General features: G+C 47.4%; 1 protein-coding gene across 1 annotated transcript in view; it reads right to left on the reverse strand.

Annotated features, from left to right (window-relative positions):
* Nucleotides 1–15,858: 15,858 nt before the first annotated feature.
* TMEM38A (transmembrane protein 38A) overlaps nucleotides 15,859–17,038 on the reverse strand; it is a gene marked incomplete at its 5' end in the record, with an annotated part of 2,399 nt that continues 1,219 nt past the window's right edge. Inside the window, 3 exons of the mRNA XM_009075658.1 lie at nucleotides 15,859–16,242; nucleotides 16,534–16,651; nucleotides 16,758–16,845. Of these exons, the coding sequence (XP_009073906.1) occupies nucleotides 16,021–16,242; nucleotides 16,534–16,651; nucleotides 16,758–16,845 (428 nt within the window). The remainder of the gene's footprint in view (nucleotides 16,243–16,533; nucleotides 16,652–16,757; nucleotides 16,846–17,038) is intronic.

Genomic DNA, 17,038 nt, shown 5'->3' on the forward strand with positions numbered 1-17,038 from the left:
CATCCCTGTGCCCCGTCCCCCTCCCCTGTGCCATGTCCCCTTACCTCTGCCATGTCCCCTGCCCTGTCCTCCGTGCCCTGTCCCCCCTTTCTCAAGGGTTTTTACTGTGGTAGATGACAACAGTAGTGTTGTGCCAGGGTATCAACAGACTGATGACCACAGTGAGGGAGTTTGCAGCAATGTTTAATAGTGTGATTCTGAGGCACAAAGGCAAAAGGATAGAAAGAGAAACACACCTGCTCACTCACAAGTGTTTTTGCTGGTTTATCCTATTCATCTTTGCTTTTCACCCCACCAAACAGGTTGGTGAGTGCCTCCTGGTCTGAGTCAGGCTCCCAGAAGAATTCCCTTGGTTGAACAGTTCCTTGCTTGAGTTTTCCCTGTGTTTCTGTCTGGATTTTACTGTACCTCTTGCTGTGATGTTCTGGAGTGGGTTAACCATGGAGGGATGGTCTCAGGACAGCGAAACTTCTCATAAACTATAAAACCAGCTCTGGATATTGCAGCAAATCCACCTGCAGTTGGTAGGATTCTCTTGGCAGTCGTGTACACACACTGTACAGGCAGCAAGGCACCTGTGGAGGCCAAACTCAGAATAAAACATGTCCTGTGCAGTGGGCCTGGGCTTAAAATATGCCACTTCCCTCAAGGGTCCCTGTCACCAGACAGTCTGGACTCAGTAAAACTAGGTTACAGGAAGAGCAAGGAGGAGAGGGGAAAAAATAAGCCATGCTGCTTGTTTCTCCTCAGAGTATTAGAGATGATTTGCATAATAGACACACAGAGAAGCTTTTCTTGCTCTGCCCTTAAACTCACCACTGATAGTTGAACCCAGAGTATTTTTCTCTACTCTGTGCTGGTTTACTCCAGCTGTTGCCTGCAGCTTCCAGGCACAGTGTTCATCCACTACCTCTGGATTTGATATTCCACCCTCTGTGCTGATACTTGCACAAACTGTTGCCCTGTGGCCTGTTTCCCTTCTGACAACATGAGGCTTGTTCAATACAAGAAGGATTAAATTAATACAGCACTTCACAGTTACCATTTGCAGCATCCCAGAGTGTGATGCACTGATCCAGCCACCCTGTGGACACAGATTTGTCCTCTCTGGAGAAGCAAGCACAGCAAATGCCTTTCAGGAGAGATGTGGGCTGAAAAGGGATGGTTAGCATTGGATTGTTGTGCTGGTAAATACAAGTTGAAGGTCCTTTAAAGTATTCAGTGGTTATTCAGTGCTGAAGAATAGAAGTGATACAGATTTTTAAAGGAGTGATCCTGGAAGGAGAATGGGAGGTATCACAACAGCTCCTAGCTCCTGGAGCACTCTGGAGCTGTGCAGGAGAGTTTAACATCACTGCACTAAAGCTCTTTATTCCACCTGTGGAATGGAGTAGCCCAGACGTGTCTGTGGTGTATTGTCAGGTGAAAGAGTTCCAAACTCCTCCACATTTTTTTCCCCTAGATTCTCCTGAGCTGGCCCAATTTCCTCCTCCTTCTGTTGCTATGATTAACTCAAGGAGTCTCATTCTCTTCCCTGATTTATGCCACGTAGCTCACACTGGCAAAATGAGCAGAATCAGCTGTAGATAAATAACTCCTGTGCCTCGTGCTCAGTGTCAGAGTGGAGTTAGCAGCACTCAGTCACTCTGACAGCACCAACACCTCGACGGTGTATCTAGCTGTAAGGATGCTTTCAAATCAACTTGTGCCTGTCAGTTTGAACAGCCACGACAGGATTTGGGTATTCTCCTTGGGAGCTGGGAATCCTGTCACTTGGATCCTCCCTGACAGCCCAGGGCAGTAATTAACTATTGACACTGTCTCAGCGCTGTAGTACCTTAAAATAGCTCATCTCGTGTTGCTGCTGACAGAGCTCCAAGTCCCAGAGCCACTGCAGGGAATCAGACCCACTGACTGCCTGCTGCTCCCTGTGGCTGCTTTCCAAACAGGAGATCTGGCTCCTGTGACCTTCCAGAGGGAACTCCTGGGCCCGAGGGCAGACGCAGAAGAGTAAATCCCTGCTGGTTGTGCTGTAGAGGACTCCAATCTGCAAGGACAGCCACTCTGGAGATCAGAGAGCCAGGGATCCCAGTTGGGAAGGTGTGGGTGGGTCTGTGGAGTGGCTGCAAACATCTATTTTAGTCAGATGTGTTCTGACTCTTCACAAAGAGAATTTCATCCAACCTTTGTTACCCCTTAAGCACAGTAGTTAAATAAGGCCAGGATAATGGGAAATTCCACATGCTGTCCCCTTTTAAAGGATACTCCACACGTGGGAGTGTAGCTGTCACCAACACTTCCCTAAGGAATGGGAGCTATTGAACCTGCAGCAAGAACAGACTCATCTGACACCACCACAAAGCAAACCCTTCCAGGAAGCTTCTCCAGGAGGCTGTTCCCATCAGGAGAGGTCTGCACAAGAAGAAGAAGACAGGATAGCTGAGCTGCCTCTTGTGAAGGAAAGAGAGGTTAGAAATTAAATTTAATTTGGCCATGTGTTGTTGGGCAAAGCTATGAAGTGCAGCAGCATAGAAGGTGTTTCTCTTGTCCACTTGAGAACTAGCCTGTGGAAGTCTGAGGAGGATGCTCTGATCAGAATGGAGAAGGAAGATCTGTTGATCACCAGCTCTGTTGTCTGGCTCAGTAAACCTCTGGATGTTATAAGAAATGCAAGAAGTATTGTAGCAAAGTTGAGCAGAGAGATGTGTACCATGGATAGAGATCTCCTGCTAAATCCCACTATCATCTTCCCATGCCTCTGGCTCACTACACTGCATGTTGGTGTTTGTCCCTGCAGCCCTGAGAGCTGATGTTTGGATCTCAGCTCACCAGTGTTGCTGCTCCCTCAGCCACAGCCATAACCAGCAGCCTGGGGCTGAGCACTGCAGGACACATCCATGCATCTCTCTCCTCTCCAGAAACCTGGAAGATGAGTTCTGCTCTCTCCAGGTGCCAAGCATTGGCCTAGGAAAGAACTGGCAAAAGAGACAGGAGGAGAGAGGCCTGAGGTAGCTTTTGTGTCTGCAGCCTTGATGGTTGTGGCTGTAACTTTGAACATTCTGGTTCTTTCAGCACCTTTAAGCTGAGGATTGGCTGTACCTTTGTGCCTGAGGAAGAATATACAATCCTGTGCCTCTCATCCAGGTGAAGGTGACGTGAGAGCTGTTCCTTGGGATGTGTATCCCGGATAAGAAACCTGACTCTGCCAGAAACCAAACTCCAGCTGCATAGACAGATCCACAACAGCTGAAACAGCACAGGTCCCTTTTCCAAACACTTTCACACACCTCAGCTGTAACATGAGAGAGGGATTCACAAACTGAGGGAAATCACAAACTGAGGGAGTCACATGAGAGAGTCACAAAATGAGGGATTCACAAAATAAGGGATTCACAAAACGAGGGATGCTCTGTGCTGTTGGCAGAGCTGGGAGGTGTCTGTGTGCCTATAGCTGCAGGTGCCAAGCTAGCACAGCTCTGTTCAGACATAAAAAGAGCTTTCCAGCCACAGAAAGTGAAGAAGGCTCACCAGAGTGCCCAGGAAGGGTGTGCAGCATCTCAATCCCTTCCCTATTCCAGACAATCATTGAGCCACCCTGGGAAGGTGCCACCAGCAGCTGACAGACAGCACTCAGAGCCACGGCTGTGGTTCATGGGGAGGAGAGAGAGAGGCTGCCCTTGATGCCACAGACAGAAAAAGGGACACTCTGAGCCTGTTTGTGTGCTGTGTTTCCCCAGCTGGAACCCCCTGTCCTGCCTGAACCCCGCAGCCTGTGCCAGGAGCCAGATTAGGTTCCTGCAGACATATCTAGGTCAGTGTGTGCTTTTGTTGTCCTGACGACAAAATGACCCACTTTACCCTCATTTGTGGAAGCAGTTGCCAATGGGGTTGGGGCATGGCTGAGCACAAAGGCACAGGTTCCTCATCCTGCCTTGGTCTCAGCTCCCAGGCAGAGCTTGGCTCCTGCAGGGAGAGATGTTCTATCCTCCTTTCTCTGATTATTGATTGTGTCTCTTGCATCTCGTTCATAACAGATGGATAATTAGATACATTCTGGGTCTCTGTCTGAGCCCAGGACTGAGCCTACATTTGAGGAGCTCAGTGAGGTTTGTGTGTAAGGACCCACCAGGTGCTTGGAGAAATTCACACAGTGGAATGGGATAGGGATGGACACTGCATGACGACCTCTGGGTAGGCAGGAGGGAAAGGAGCCTGGACAGCACTTCTGTGTGGATTATACTCATTCCTAAGAGGGCAGAGACAAAAAAACCTTTTAGAACATGACTCTGGTGAGCTGTGAGAGCTGCCATAGCTGTATTTGTGTGATGAGCTGAGCTGGCCCTACCTGGCCAAGCACTTGGATAATGTAAGGAAGGCTCAGTGTAAAACATGGGCAAATGTGATGGTGTGGCAGGATTTTTCCCTGAGGAAAAGGAAGAGGAGCAGCACTGTGTAGCCTTTCCTCTGGTCAGCTCTAAAGCTGCAAGGGAATCCACATGGCTGATGGTGTGTGAATCGCTTGGGCCCCAGAACTAGTTTTAATTCTTTCAAAAAGTGCTTGGAAAGGAAAAAAATATCATTCTTTCCTTTGGTAAACTTGTGTCCTGTTCTATCCCTGGCATAGCTGTTATCCTCAGGGCTGTGTGTACAATGGACTGGAGGCTCCAGGAGGAGGAGTGTGTCCTACACCAGGACAGACACATGGCAAAGTCATCAGCAACACTCCAGTCCACAGACAGTTATCTTACAGCTGATCCAGCTCATGTTCCCTGCAGGCAGAAATGCTGTTAGGGCAGAGAACATCAGCCTGAGAATGCACAGTTATTCTGGAAAGACTGAGTGAGGGTAAAATATGCTTTTTTGGGAAGGAGGAGAACTAGGACTCCTTTGCTGAGGAAGTGGAAGGCTCACATTGTCACTGTAGCCTTTCAAATGCTCTGTGATTGTGGTTCTTTTTCTCTAGATTCGGTAGATTTTTTAAATTTCTGTTTTATTTATGTTTTCTTCTAGGCCTGAGGAATATCTAGATCATTTCTTTCAGTCAGTAGAGAAATGTGGGGATAATTCAAGGGTAACAGTTGGTATTGATGCTGTGCAGAGGGTTGTGGTCCTTACCTGTGGCTGCAGGCATGGAGTATACCTCTATATTCCCCTTCTCACCTCATCCTCCCCCAGCACATCCCTTTTAACTCCTCAACTCATCCATCAGGACCTGAATGAAGTGGCAATTCACTCAAGTCCCTGAGGTTTGCAGCAGTGGCTGAGGAGAGACCTTGGGAGCAGCCAGAGCAGTGTTTGGGCAGAGTTTGGTGTGTGGATTGATCTGCTTTCACAACCTCAGTGCCAGACACTAGCTCATGGTGTGTCTGACAGCACTTCCAGGGCTTCCATTGTTCTCCTGTTCATAGGAAATGTTTTTCAAGGCTAAATTTCTCTTGCTACAATCTAAGGGAGGTTGCCTTTCTGCAGGGGAATAATAAATTACTTCCTTCCTTTCTGCAATAGCCTTTTACATGTGTGAAGACTTTGGGACAGAGTCTGTAAAGCTACTTTAGATCTCCTTGGTTGGAAATGCCTGTTTAAAACATACATCTCAGTCACTGAAAGCACTGAGGAGTGTTATTTACTCTGATTTCCACTGTCTTCTGGTTTCAGACATTACCCAACAGGATTCCCAGTTGGAATCCTCAGCCTCCCTGAGGAATATGAAGCCTCTGGGTGACTCTCCTGGGTATTGAGGAAACCCTGTCCAATCTTCCACTCAATTGCTACAAAAAAAGTCACAAAGGGAGATGTGAGCATTCAGTTTGGGAACACGAGGTGATACTGAGGAGACTGAAAGCAGGAATTGAACAGTTAAAGCTGAAAGCATAAAGAACAACTTTACTTATAGCACTGTTTCAGCTTAATTAGCAAAATAGCAAGGATTGCATAGTACAGACAAGAAGCTTCACTAATTGTTTTGACTTGGTTGGCGAAACGATGCATCTTATCTATAAGAGAGTAGAACTAACTAGACTCAAACCTTGGCAGTAGGAGGAAAACTAAGACCATATAAGGTGTGGAATGGAGAAACAAAGTGTTCAAGATAGAGGCAAGGTCAGCAAGGCGTGCAAAACTGTACAAAGGGGTAAAGGATTGCATAACAAGGGTGTCCAAAGGGTACTGAGGAAGAGGAGACACTTCATCTTCATGACCACCAAAGGACCACCAGGACCATGGGACTGATGCCAGGAGGGAGGAGACAGAGGAGGAGTATATGATAATGATGTCTGAGAACTAATTATAATAATAACAGCCACCCATTCCTGGAAATAATGAATACATCTGAGCATTTAGTGTATATGAACTGTGAAGTTTTTGTCCCTGGTTGCACAAGTTTGGTGGAATTATACCCCTTGTGCCTTGTGCAAATACCTGCTACTCAGAGATACAAGGCTGGGAGGAGTTCTTTTCCAGGTTTTCTCAGCATCAAAGGCATGAACATCCATCCATCAGCATTGGTGTGATAACCCTTGGTCCTTCTCTGTGTCACATGGTGCTGGCAGGTCAGCACTGAGCCAGGCACGTCCTGGATGTGGTCAGGGACACAGAGGAGGAAAGAAGAACCATTCCTAATCTGTTATTGAGCACCAACCTCCCTCCTCAGGATTTGGGATACAGAACCACAGAAACATTAAGGGTGGAAAAGACCTGAGATCATCCAGTCCAACCTGACAACACTGCAGGTTGGGCCAGGGAAGAGTGAGATCCTGGAGAGGGTTGGCATCCTGTATCCATGCAGTCTGGAGAGAGCCAGAATGAGCTGAGAGCACAGAGGAATCTTTGAGCAGTGCCCATCAGGTGGGTGTCAGGGTGAAACCTTTGTGGGTGACTCTGCTGAAAGCTCAAGGCACAGAGTGAGAACTAGTCTGAGGAAAGCCCTGCCCAAGCCCAAGTGCCTCCTGGTGCCACCTGCAGCTCTGCTGAGAGCTCAAGGCACAGAGTGAGAACCAGTCTGAGGAAAGCCCTGCCCAAGTGCCTCCTGGTGCCACCTGCACATGTGATGTGGCTCTGCTAAGAGATGTGAGGGCAACTGTGAGCCATGCAGAGCTGCTGGGTGCAGGAACAGTGGGCAGCTCTGGGTCTCTGTCCCTCTCTTGCTGGTCTCTGGTGGAAGTGTCTCCATGGAAATCAGGGCACAACTTGCACAAATACTTAATTGGTTATTTATTTACTTGTGGCTTCATTTATGCCCTCTGAGACTGTGTGTTTGTTCAGCAAAACTTTCTCCCTTTCTAAAGGCAAAACAAGCTAAGGAAGCAACTTGGCACTTCTGCAAGTGTCTCAGCCTCCTCTCCCCTCCTTCAAGGATTCAAGATGTGGCTTTGGCTTTTTCTTTGGGGCTGTCACCAAAGTGCTGCAAGGACACTGAGGGAAGCAGCTGCAGTGTGCAGCTTGCAGTGGCTAGGAGGAGTGAGCAGAGGGATTTGGGTGAGGCAGAAGCATGGAACAGGGACCAGCTTGCAGTGTGACTCCCTGCTCTGTCCCTGCTGGTTGCTATGGTATTTTCTTTTCTGGTTCTTTGCATGGGAGATTTGTACTTTTTTCCCTAGTTACTGAGAAAGCCTCCACAGTATGGAGGCATTGGGCAGGATGCTTGGAGCAGGAGCTTCTTGCCTTATGTGTGGCTCCATCTGCCTCTTCTATCTGCTAGTTCTCAAAAGCCCTTTTGGCTTCTGCTCTGCTCATCTCAAGTCAATCACCTGCACAGAAACATTGAGAATTCATATACTAGTCCATACTATCATAAAAACAGTGACATGAGGAAAATTAAGTCATTCTCACATTTAGTTTTAATTAGTCTGAGCACTTGTGGTATAGAATCATAGAATCCCAGAGTGGTTTGGGTTTATAAAAGACACAGAGACATTTTTCTCCTTACATGTGTTTTATCATAGGAGATTATCATTTCTTCAGAGCTGGAATATTCCCTCCCCAAAGTTAAGGAAACTATCATGGCACTACAGAATCAGGTGAATACAAGTGAATGCTAAAATTGGGAAGGGGAATATCTATATCTACTGCTTTCCTTAGGACTGGTCAGAGGGAAAAGTGATCACTGATGAAGCCTTTACCAGTGTCAGGTGAGGGAAGAGCTCCTCGGGGTTGGGAATTATCAGGTCTGCACAGCTCCAGCAGGGAGCAAACACTCAGCACAACCCCTGGAGTAAGTCATTAGCTCTCCCCAGCATTCCACGAGATAAAGGCAATCCTTGTGTCACTTTACACTCCAACCCACAGGAATTCCAGACCTTACACTGAGAGAGTGGGTTCAATGTATAGCTTTTGTGTGAAAATCCAAACACATGTCACATCCTTCATCCCAAAATGGTTCCTGAGGATGAGATCCAACACAGTTTGGGCCTCACAGATGGTGTAGGTAAAATCCCCACACTGTGTCCTTACATGCTAATTAATCACAGAATCATTAAGGTTGGAAAAGATCACTGAGCTCAACCTTAAATTTCAGATCCTCTGCAGTTCTCACTTCCCTTCCAGAAACTGCAGCTGATTCTGCATTGACCTCTCTGCTTAGGCTGGAAACACCTCACTGTCCAAACAGCTCATTCATCACATTACATCCCACTGGATACTGCAGTGTTTTCTTTCCTTGGAAGGCACTTTTTATGGCACTGAGAGCCTCTCTAAGCCTGTGCTTTCTTCCTTGAAGATGGAGACAGAGGGAATGATTTGCAGAAGGGGAAACTGAGTTTTGTAATTCCTGAAAATCTGAGTCATTGCTACGTACTGCCAGTTCACCACTTCAGGAGCTCAGTCTGCCCAACTGTGCCCCAGTGGGCAGAGGAAGTAGGAACTATTTGGATGTTGTCCAAGAAGAGAAGTTCTTCCCAAATCCTTCTTGCTCTTACAGCAGTGAACGGGAATGGAGCGTGTGTTGCTCACGGGGGATTTGGAAAGCTTTGTGGATGGACAGGGATCATGGTGCAGGGCACAGCAGTGCCTGGGCTGAACTTAGCCTCACTGCCAGTGCCATTAATTCCTGATGTAATGCAGAATTCTGGTGTCTCTGCTGTGTCCTAAGGCACCTTCACTTCCAAATGAAGCTGCAGCCTCACAGCTTCGCTAGGCACAGTCATCTCTGCATTGCAACACTGCAGACCCCAGCAGAGAGTGCCTGATGCATTCAGCAGCTGATTTACCTGGAAAAGCTGAGCTGGGGAAGGTTCAGACCAGGCTGGAGGGCTGGGAAAGAGGAAGAAACCTCTTCCCACAGAGAAGATCCCGTTGTGTGTCTGGGCTGAAGCTCATGTTGCTGTCTGGACCTCCTGAGCTCTCCTCAGCTGAGAGCTCATTAAAGGGGAGATGACTAATGGTGGATCACCAGGCTCTGCCTCCCTCCAGAAGCTTATTTTAAGGCAAGCCTGAGAAAATTTCAGCTGCTTTGCAAGGAACTGGTTGACTGAAACTTCACTCCATCCTGACTAGATCCACCTGTGTTTGAAGAGGACACAGATCTCTATAGCAACCAGTGTTTGTCACTTGGGCAGGGTCCCTCGGGTCTCAATGTGCCTCCATCAGGTGCTGGACACTTGAGCTCCCTTTGTTCAGCATCTTTGCTTTAGAAACAATCTGTATTTTAGCATCACAATCAGGATGACACTACAAGTATCACTTATGGGTCAGGCCCTCTCAGCCATTTAAAGCAGGTTTTGATTTTTAGGCAGTCAGTGTGGCTCTGCCCTGCCACTGCCTCCTGTCAGGCTGTGCAAGAATGAGTTCCCTGAAAGGTATTTCAACTGTGCACAATGTTTGGAGTGGGAAACCATCCCTGAATGAGCAGCACATGGGGAAAGAGAGGAAGAAAAACACAATCATTTACAGAAATGAAAAACAACCACCCAGCAAGGAGATAGAAAGCAGAAAGAGAGAAGAAAATCCATTTCCTGAGGGATGCTCCAGCTAACAGTGATAGGAGCTGCTTGGCTGCTGCTCCTGGTTTTGCAGGACACACAGGACCCCCAGGGTCAGTGGCTGAGCTCAGGGGCAGCAAACTGCAGCTGTCAGCAGAGAACTAGTGGAAAAATCACATCTCTGTCCAAATGCCCTTGGAATGCAGAGGGAGAGGAGGTACCTGGTGCAAGCACCAAGGCCCTGGCAGAGCAAGTGTCTCCCCCTCCTCACACTGTGCTTTTTGTGCCTTCCTTCCACTCTGCTCTGCTTTCCCATGCTCCCAGCGTGTTGCTATTTCAGTTGGTTGCAATCTGTGTTTCTCTGTGTGTTCAGTGGAGCTATTCCCACCAGGAATGCTGTTTTCTCTCTGTCCTATGGAAACAGAGATGGTGCTGTACCAGCCAAGCAGCATCACTTGCTCAGAGCTGCTTTCTGCTTCCCCATCTTCTCACAGGAGACCATAATCTAGAATTCCTGTGGATTTTTGCCTTTTCAGGAGAACTGAGCATGTCAGAGAAAACTAGTACCAGCCAGAGCTGTTGCTATGTTTTGCCTGGTTCTTCCATGCAGTGAGATTTAAGGGCTGGTGTCTGTTGGTGTCTGTCCTTGGCTGTTCCCTCTGGCAGACAGAGGAATAATTAGTGAAAAAATTAGTAATCTGTATTTAGGAGCTCCTTTTGCAGACAATACTTGATTAATCCCCACAGTCATCTAGCCAAACAAGAAGAGATTAACCTAATCTGTCATAAATCAAATAGGCAGCGAGATGAAGAGACAGACACATGAGGGTTTAGCCTACATCAGTCCCAGACTAATGTAAGCCATTAGGACTCTAAAGTCAGGGATTTTTGACTGTGTTTCAAGGCACTGCAATGTGTGATGTGCTCTGTGCTTCTCAGACTGCATCAACCTGTCACTGGCTCCCCCAGTCCTTGTCAGTGGCAGAGCAGATCAGCTCAGCTCAGATCCAGGCAGTTGGTTGCAGTGGGACCAGAAGTTCCCAACCTGCAGATCTGTTTTTTTTGGAACAGCAGGATTTGGCAGCTCCATTGAGAAGCTGGGAGGATTGGGAATGCAGTGTGTGTGTGAGATGCTTTCTGGGGAACTCGCTGGCATTTGCAAATCAAAACCAACCAACCCTTTTCCAGGCACATCCTGTGTTTCCTCAGGCTATAGAAATGTTGAAGCCTCTAAACAAATCAGACCTGTTTTCCTGCATTCCAGGGCTATAGCTTTCCTGTCCCCTAAGGCTAAGATGGAATCGCTATCTCACACCGACTCTTCCTAACAAGCTCTCTACAAAATTCCCTCCCCAAATTCGCTTTTGGAACATCAAGGAAACAGATGAGGAAACAGTATAAATGGTACTTTTCGTGGGGATGATGTGTGAAAGATGCGAATGCACAAGTGCAAATGGGAGAGCAGACTCCAAGGTATTCGGGAATGTTGATCTTAGCACTATCAACATCTTTTTGTCACAACTGTCATCACAGAGGTGAAGTGAGTAGCAACTGTGAGCCAGGGTGGCAGCGTGGGCTCTGGCATGGCAGGGAACAGGTTTTCTCCCTGGCTGCCTCTTCCAGGAGCCTCAGCCACTCAAGTTTGCTGCATTCCAGCCCACAAAAGGATTAAATTCTTAGCTGGGAGGTGATTTTCTGAGTGTTTACCAAGGAGTGTTGATGCCTGATGAAATTCAAATCCCTTTAACTGGCATTTCCTTAGGGTGGGTGAGCACACAGGACCAACCACATCCCTTGAGGCCAATAGTAAGAGCATCCTCAAGAGGCAAATATCAACCCTCCTAGTGTATTTGGTAGCAACAGCATCATTTCTCCAGTACCAGTGGTTTCCCTTGTCCATGTCCTTTCTTCCTAGCAGAGATGGAAGGAACTCACACCAAATCCAAACCATCTTTGTGAGCTTTCTAGAAAATCCTCTACAGATGTTTATTCTGATTTCTCCTTCATTATTTTGCCAAAGAACTGAAATATCTTGAGGGGAAAATCTTTACAAAAAGTTGGGTGTGTAAGGTGGTAGGAAATACCATGTTATTCCAGCCTTACCTTCCATATCATCCTGTATTTTGCCTTAGAGGAGCCAGGTGGGTCCTTTGATGAAGAGCACAAGAAGCACAAACAGGAACAGCTAAGGACCCAAACAAAGCTGTGAACCACACAAACCTGTAACTTTTCATGGCACCATGGAACAGGCTGCAGGAAGAGATGCATTGGACAGTTAATCACCTGGCACTTGTTGAAAGGAACAACTTCTGTTCTGCTCAGATGGCCAAGGTAACATCCATCTTTTCCCCCCTGGGTCTTTCTGCTTCACTGGGTCATCTAATTTGGTTATTCTTTGGAAAAAAATGTAGGAGAATGTACACAGTGTCATTCAAAAAGGGACAACAGAAGCACTGGTGGCTCTGGCTTGGTGCTTTGCCCTTTTTTTCATAAACTCAGTACAGAATTCTTTGCCTTGGCCTCCCCTTTTTGTTACCTCGTTTACTCTGATGAATTATGAATGCTCTGTGTAAAATCACCCTATGGGTTTAGGGTTGTTTTTTTCGACAACACAGCAGTGCCGTGGAGCTTTCCCTATCTGAGAGGCTGATCTGGCAGGATGAAAGAGCTGCAGGCTCTGGGTTTGGCTCTAACAGGAAAGGGAAACCTGTCAATCACCCTCAAAATGCTGAACCAGCAACTCAGACACTTGCTTTTCCCAGCAGGCACCCAGGGCCTCTTTGAGGATTAAACCTACTGCTAAATTTAGCTGCATCTCACTCGAGTTAGTATCAGAAGTTATCAGATCAGGACATCTCTGGAGGGAATGACGTGTGTCCCTGGAAGTCTAAGCCCTGGCATGCTCCTCTCTGCCCTGGGCTGCAGTGGAGGTGAGAGCTGGGAACATTCTGCTCAGCCAGCACAGCCTGAGGCTCCACAGACATCCTGGGATTCTTCAAAGGACACATAAAACCTGCTCTCATCAGCCTCTTCCTTGTGTTCCATCCAGGTCCTGAGCGAAATGGTGAGACTGAACTGGGTGTCACAGGGAGGAGAATGGTTAAACCACCTAAACATCCCAATCCCTTTCCTCTTGGGTTGGGTTGGGTTGTTTTAATGGGCATAAGGCTTGCACTGAACTTCTTTTCCACTGTTGGGTCATACAGACACTTTCAATCTCCCATTCCAATGTAACTCATATTGCTCTGATTAATTAAGGAGCATTGACAAACATTTTAAGAGTTAAATCTTAGGGGAGACAATTGAAACCCCTCAGAAAACAAATAGCCCATTGCAGGTCCTCATTTAGTGCACCACCAGGTAGGTAGGTTGACAGTGTGTTTTCCTCATCACTTCCATCTCTGCCATGGAAGTGACTCCATCCCTCTAGGTAAAGCCCAGCACCATTTCCATTCTGTTTGGAGCAGAGTCTGAAGGAAGGGAAGTGTGTGTGCAGGTCAAGGAACAGCCCTGTAGAACCCCAAGTCCTCTCAGCAGTGCTTAAAATGTGCTTTTGGCAAGATCCATCTTTGTATCCTGGGGTGAAGGACACCAGACTGGAATTGTACCAGTGCTGAGCCATGGAAATTCAAGACAGATTCCAACTCTCTCACTAGGAAAGGCTTCACTAAATGGAACTTGTGACTCCTCCTATGGCAGTTCTCTTCCCAATACTAATCCCATTCCAGCTAGGTACTCTGCAGATGTACAGAGCTTACATTTTTACCTCCCTTGGAATAATTTTGTCTGCTCTTGGTTGGAAGCTGTGATTTGACTCAGTCCAAAGCAGAAGAGTAAGGACTCTGCATCCAGAGGGCAGAGCAGCAGTGAACAGAACCACATACAATAAATATTCACACTCCTGCAGAGCATTTTTTTTTCAGTTTTAAATACTGAAAGCCCATATAAATATGCTGGAAAACTCTGTGTGTGTGTTCACCAGCCTCAGGTGAATGTCTTCCTGCCTCTTACAATGACAAAAGACAGGAATAACTGGAATAAATGCCAAAGGAATCAGTTTCCTTATTCCCCTCCCTGACATCTCAGGAAGTTTGCTCAGAGGACAACACTACAAACACCTTTCACCATGTTACCTCCATGCTCAGGCACAGCTTTAGGACAAAACAAAGTCTGATCTCTCTCTTCACTCTCATTTTGTCATCAGGTCAAGGAGGCTCTAAGTAGCTCAAGGAGCTTCTGTGTGGCTTCTGGGACACAAGAGCAAAAGAAACACACGGATTGCCTCGAGTGCCACTGGACAATCAAGAGTCACTTCACAAGGTTTATTTGTTGACAGCTTTTATAAAACAAACTTGCCCTTGAATCAGACATCTCATAAAACACTGAAGAGTCTCGTGCATGCTAGTGATACAGCAGGTTTCAGTAGACCAAGTATCTGCAGGACCAGACAGCTGAGTTGTCAGGCAGGATCCTGTTTTCTACTGAAGGGGAGGGAAACTCACAAAATTAAGGCACTGTCAAACCCCAAGCCCACAGACCACGTGCCCTTTTGGACTGGCTTTCCTTGGCTGTGCACAAGGACATCTTTTCTTGAACTAACCATCAGTTGCAGTTTTGAACAGACACACACAAACTGCTCTGAAATCCTCGTGTTCCTCTTCCCAGAGCAAACCTCACTGCTAGGGATGGGAAATGCTGCTCAGCTGAGCACCCAGTGCTGCATCCCCACGTGTGCCATTCCCACCAGTGATCCCAGCCCTTGGGTGATGCCACTCTTCAGAGCAAAATCACTCCTAAGAGCAGCTTAAGAGTAGTCTAAAAGCCAGTTAATTCACTAAGCAGCACATGAATGAGCTGACAGACTCCTCCTGAGCCATGCAAGGCATTTCCTACCCTTCTCCACTCCTTGGGCACGAGCTACATTCACAGACCAGTGGCTTGGACAAAAGGGACCTACAAAGGGTCATCAATATCTTCAGCTGGTGTGTTTTGATCAGTCCTTTAAAGCAGTTTTAATCAGCTGCTGTGAAATCCACAGTTTCAGCCTTTCTACCTCAGCCTTAGGATCTAGGGAACATTCCTTCCTGCATGCAGAGTGTTCAGGCTGTCCCTCAGCACACCAGAATCACACCCCAGCACGTCGCCGTGGGCTCAGGACCAGAATTAGAAGTTCCAATCATCTATATAAAGATTCAACATCTAAAAAAAGCCAGATTTGGGTCCGTGATTTTTAGGTGCCCTGGCAATTATAAATAAATAGGAATAAATACTTACACTCACACACTCTTCTTGTATCCCACAGGGTCACAAACAAACCAGAGCTATGCTTCTCCCCTGGCTGAACAGGATCAGGTTTGAGGTGGGACACACTATTAATAACAAGGTGCAGCAATGCTACACACAGCTAAGGGTAGTGACAGCACCAACACGTGGCACTGGGAGCATTTCACAGCTTCAGAGCTCTTGCAAACACAGACTTGGTTAAGCAAGTTCCAACAGAGTCAGAGGGAGCTGAGGGGAGAGAAAGGGAGTTTGGCTTGGACACCAGTCAATGTCCTTATTGCATCTAAAATGTCACATTACCTGGAGATATGGCAGATGTGGGAGCTAGGAAAAACCAGATCAGGCTCATATGAGGCCATTCAACCTCCTTGAGTATGAAATCTGATTTCCACACTGGCTGTGTCTTGATAGTTTGTTGTTTTGGCAGACATCAAAAAAGGTCAGTGAAAACTCAAAGGAACTTAGGAGTTGCAGCAGCACAAACCATTCCCTCCATAAATAAACACAGTGAAAGATTTTACATCAACTGAAAACGCTGCACCAGAATTGCTGACAGCTTGGGAACGGGCACCCACTTCTCACCCTGGCACAAACCTACAGATCCCTGAAAGCATCATCAGAACAGAGAGGCAGAGACCAAGAAGCAAGCAGCAGCAGCACAGAGAGCAAAACGAGATTCAGGGACCGGCCTGGCAGTGTCCTGGCTTCCACCTCTCCTCTGGAGACTGAGAGAGAAGGACTGGAGCATAAAGGAGGTCACAGGTGGCTTGGAGACTCAGCTCTGGAAGAATTTTCTTGGCCTATTTTCTGCGTCGTTGCTTTTTTATTCAGCTTTTTTTGCCTTCCGTTTCCTTGTGCCTTCGTTTAACTCCTCTTTAGATTTTGCAGGAGGAGGGGGTGGGTGGGAAACCTCGTGGGAGGCCCCGTGGTGCTCGTGGTGGTGGCTTGAGTGAGCACTGGAGACAGTGCCAAAGAGAACTGGGCAGATGAGGTTTTCCAGAGGAGCAAAGGGTGAGGCATGAGAGTGAGTCGCCGTCATGAAAACCTGCAGGGAGCAACTGAGAGTTAGGATCACACACCAGCCAGGAAATACTCCCCAGTGAGGAGCATTCCACCAGCTCCAGATAAAGCCCCTACTGCTACAGGACTCTAGGCACAAGGATCCCCTACCATATTGCCTGCAGGATGGAGAATTTAGTCTTTCATTTCCCAGCAGATCCTTCCTGGGATTTACTGGCACAGCAAGTGGCTCAGGCAGGTGAACACCCCCCAGACTAGGTCTGTACCCATTCTCTGGTTCTGCCACCTTTTAGCAGCAAACCTGCTATAAACTCACCTTGCAAACTATCATGAACATGGTGAAAAAGAAGATGAGGTTGGCTTCAGAGATGGGGAGCCAGTGAGTCTGCTGCAGGGTGAAGAGGACTGTGCCATACAGACTGGCCTTTGTAGGGCTGGCAGGGAAAGAAAGATGTTTGCTGGAAGGTTTGAATCCAGCCCTGAATGGATCTTTACACTCCATTCGTGGTCTGACAGAGGATTTCCAGGCTGTCTACTTACAAGGACATATGGAGAATCTCGTTTGCCTCTGGTTTCCAGACCCCACGCAGCAGTTGCTCAAAGTTAGACATCAAGGCCACACCAGAACCTGTGAAACAGAGAAACCTGTCAAACAGCCAGAACTGCTGCACCAGAGAGCTCTGTCTGCTCTGCAGCCCCAAGGGAGAAGGATAACCACAGGGGGACAAAGGGTTCACGATGTTCTTCCCAAATGTAAAAGTTAGCCTAAGCCAACAGGGAAGGGCAAACACTTTCCAGACTTTGTATAAAGTGTTTCCAGG

The sequence above is a fragment of the Acanthisitta chloris genome, unplaced genomic scaffold (genome assembly GCF_000695815.1).
Source record: "Acanthisitta chloris isolate BGI_N310 unplaced genomic scaffold, ASM69581v1 scaffold5965, whole genome shotgun sequence".
Classification (NCBI taxonomy): domain Eukaryota; kingdom Metazoa; phylum Chordata; class Aves; order Passeriformes; family Acanthisittidae; genus Acanthisitta; species Acanthisitta chloris.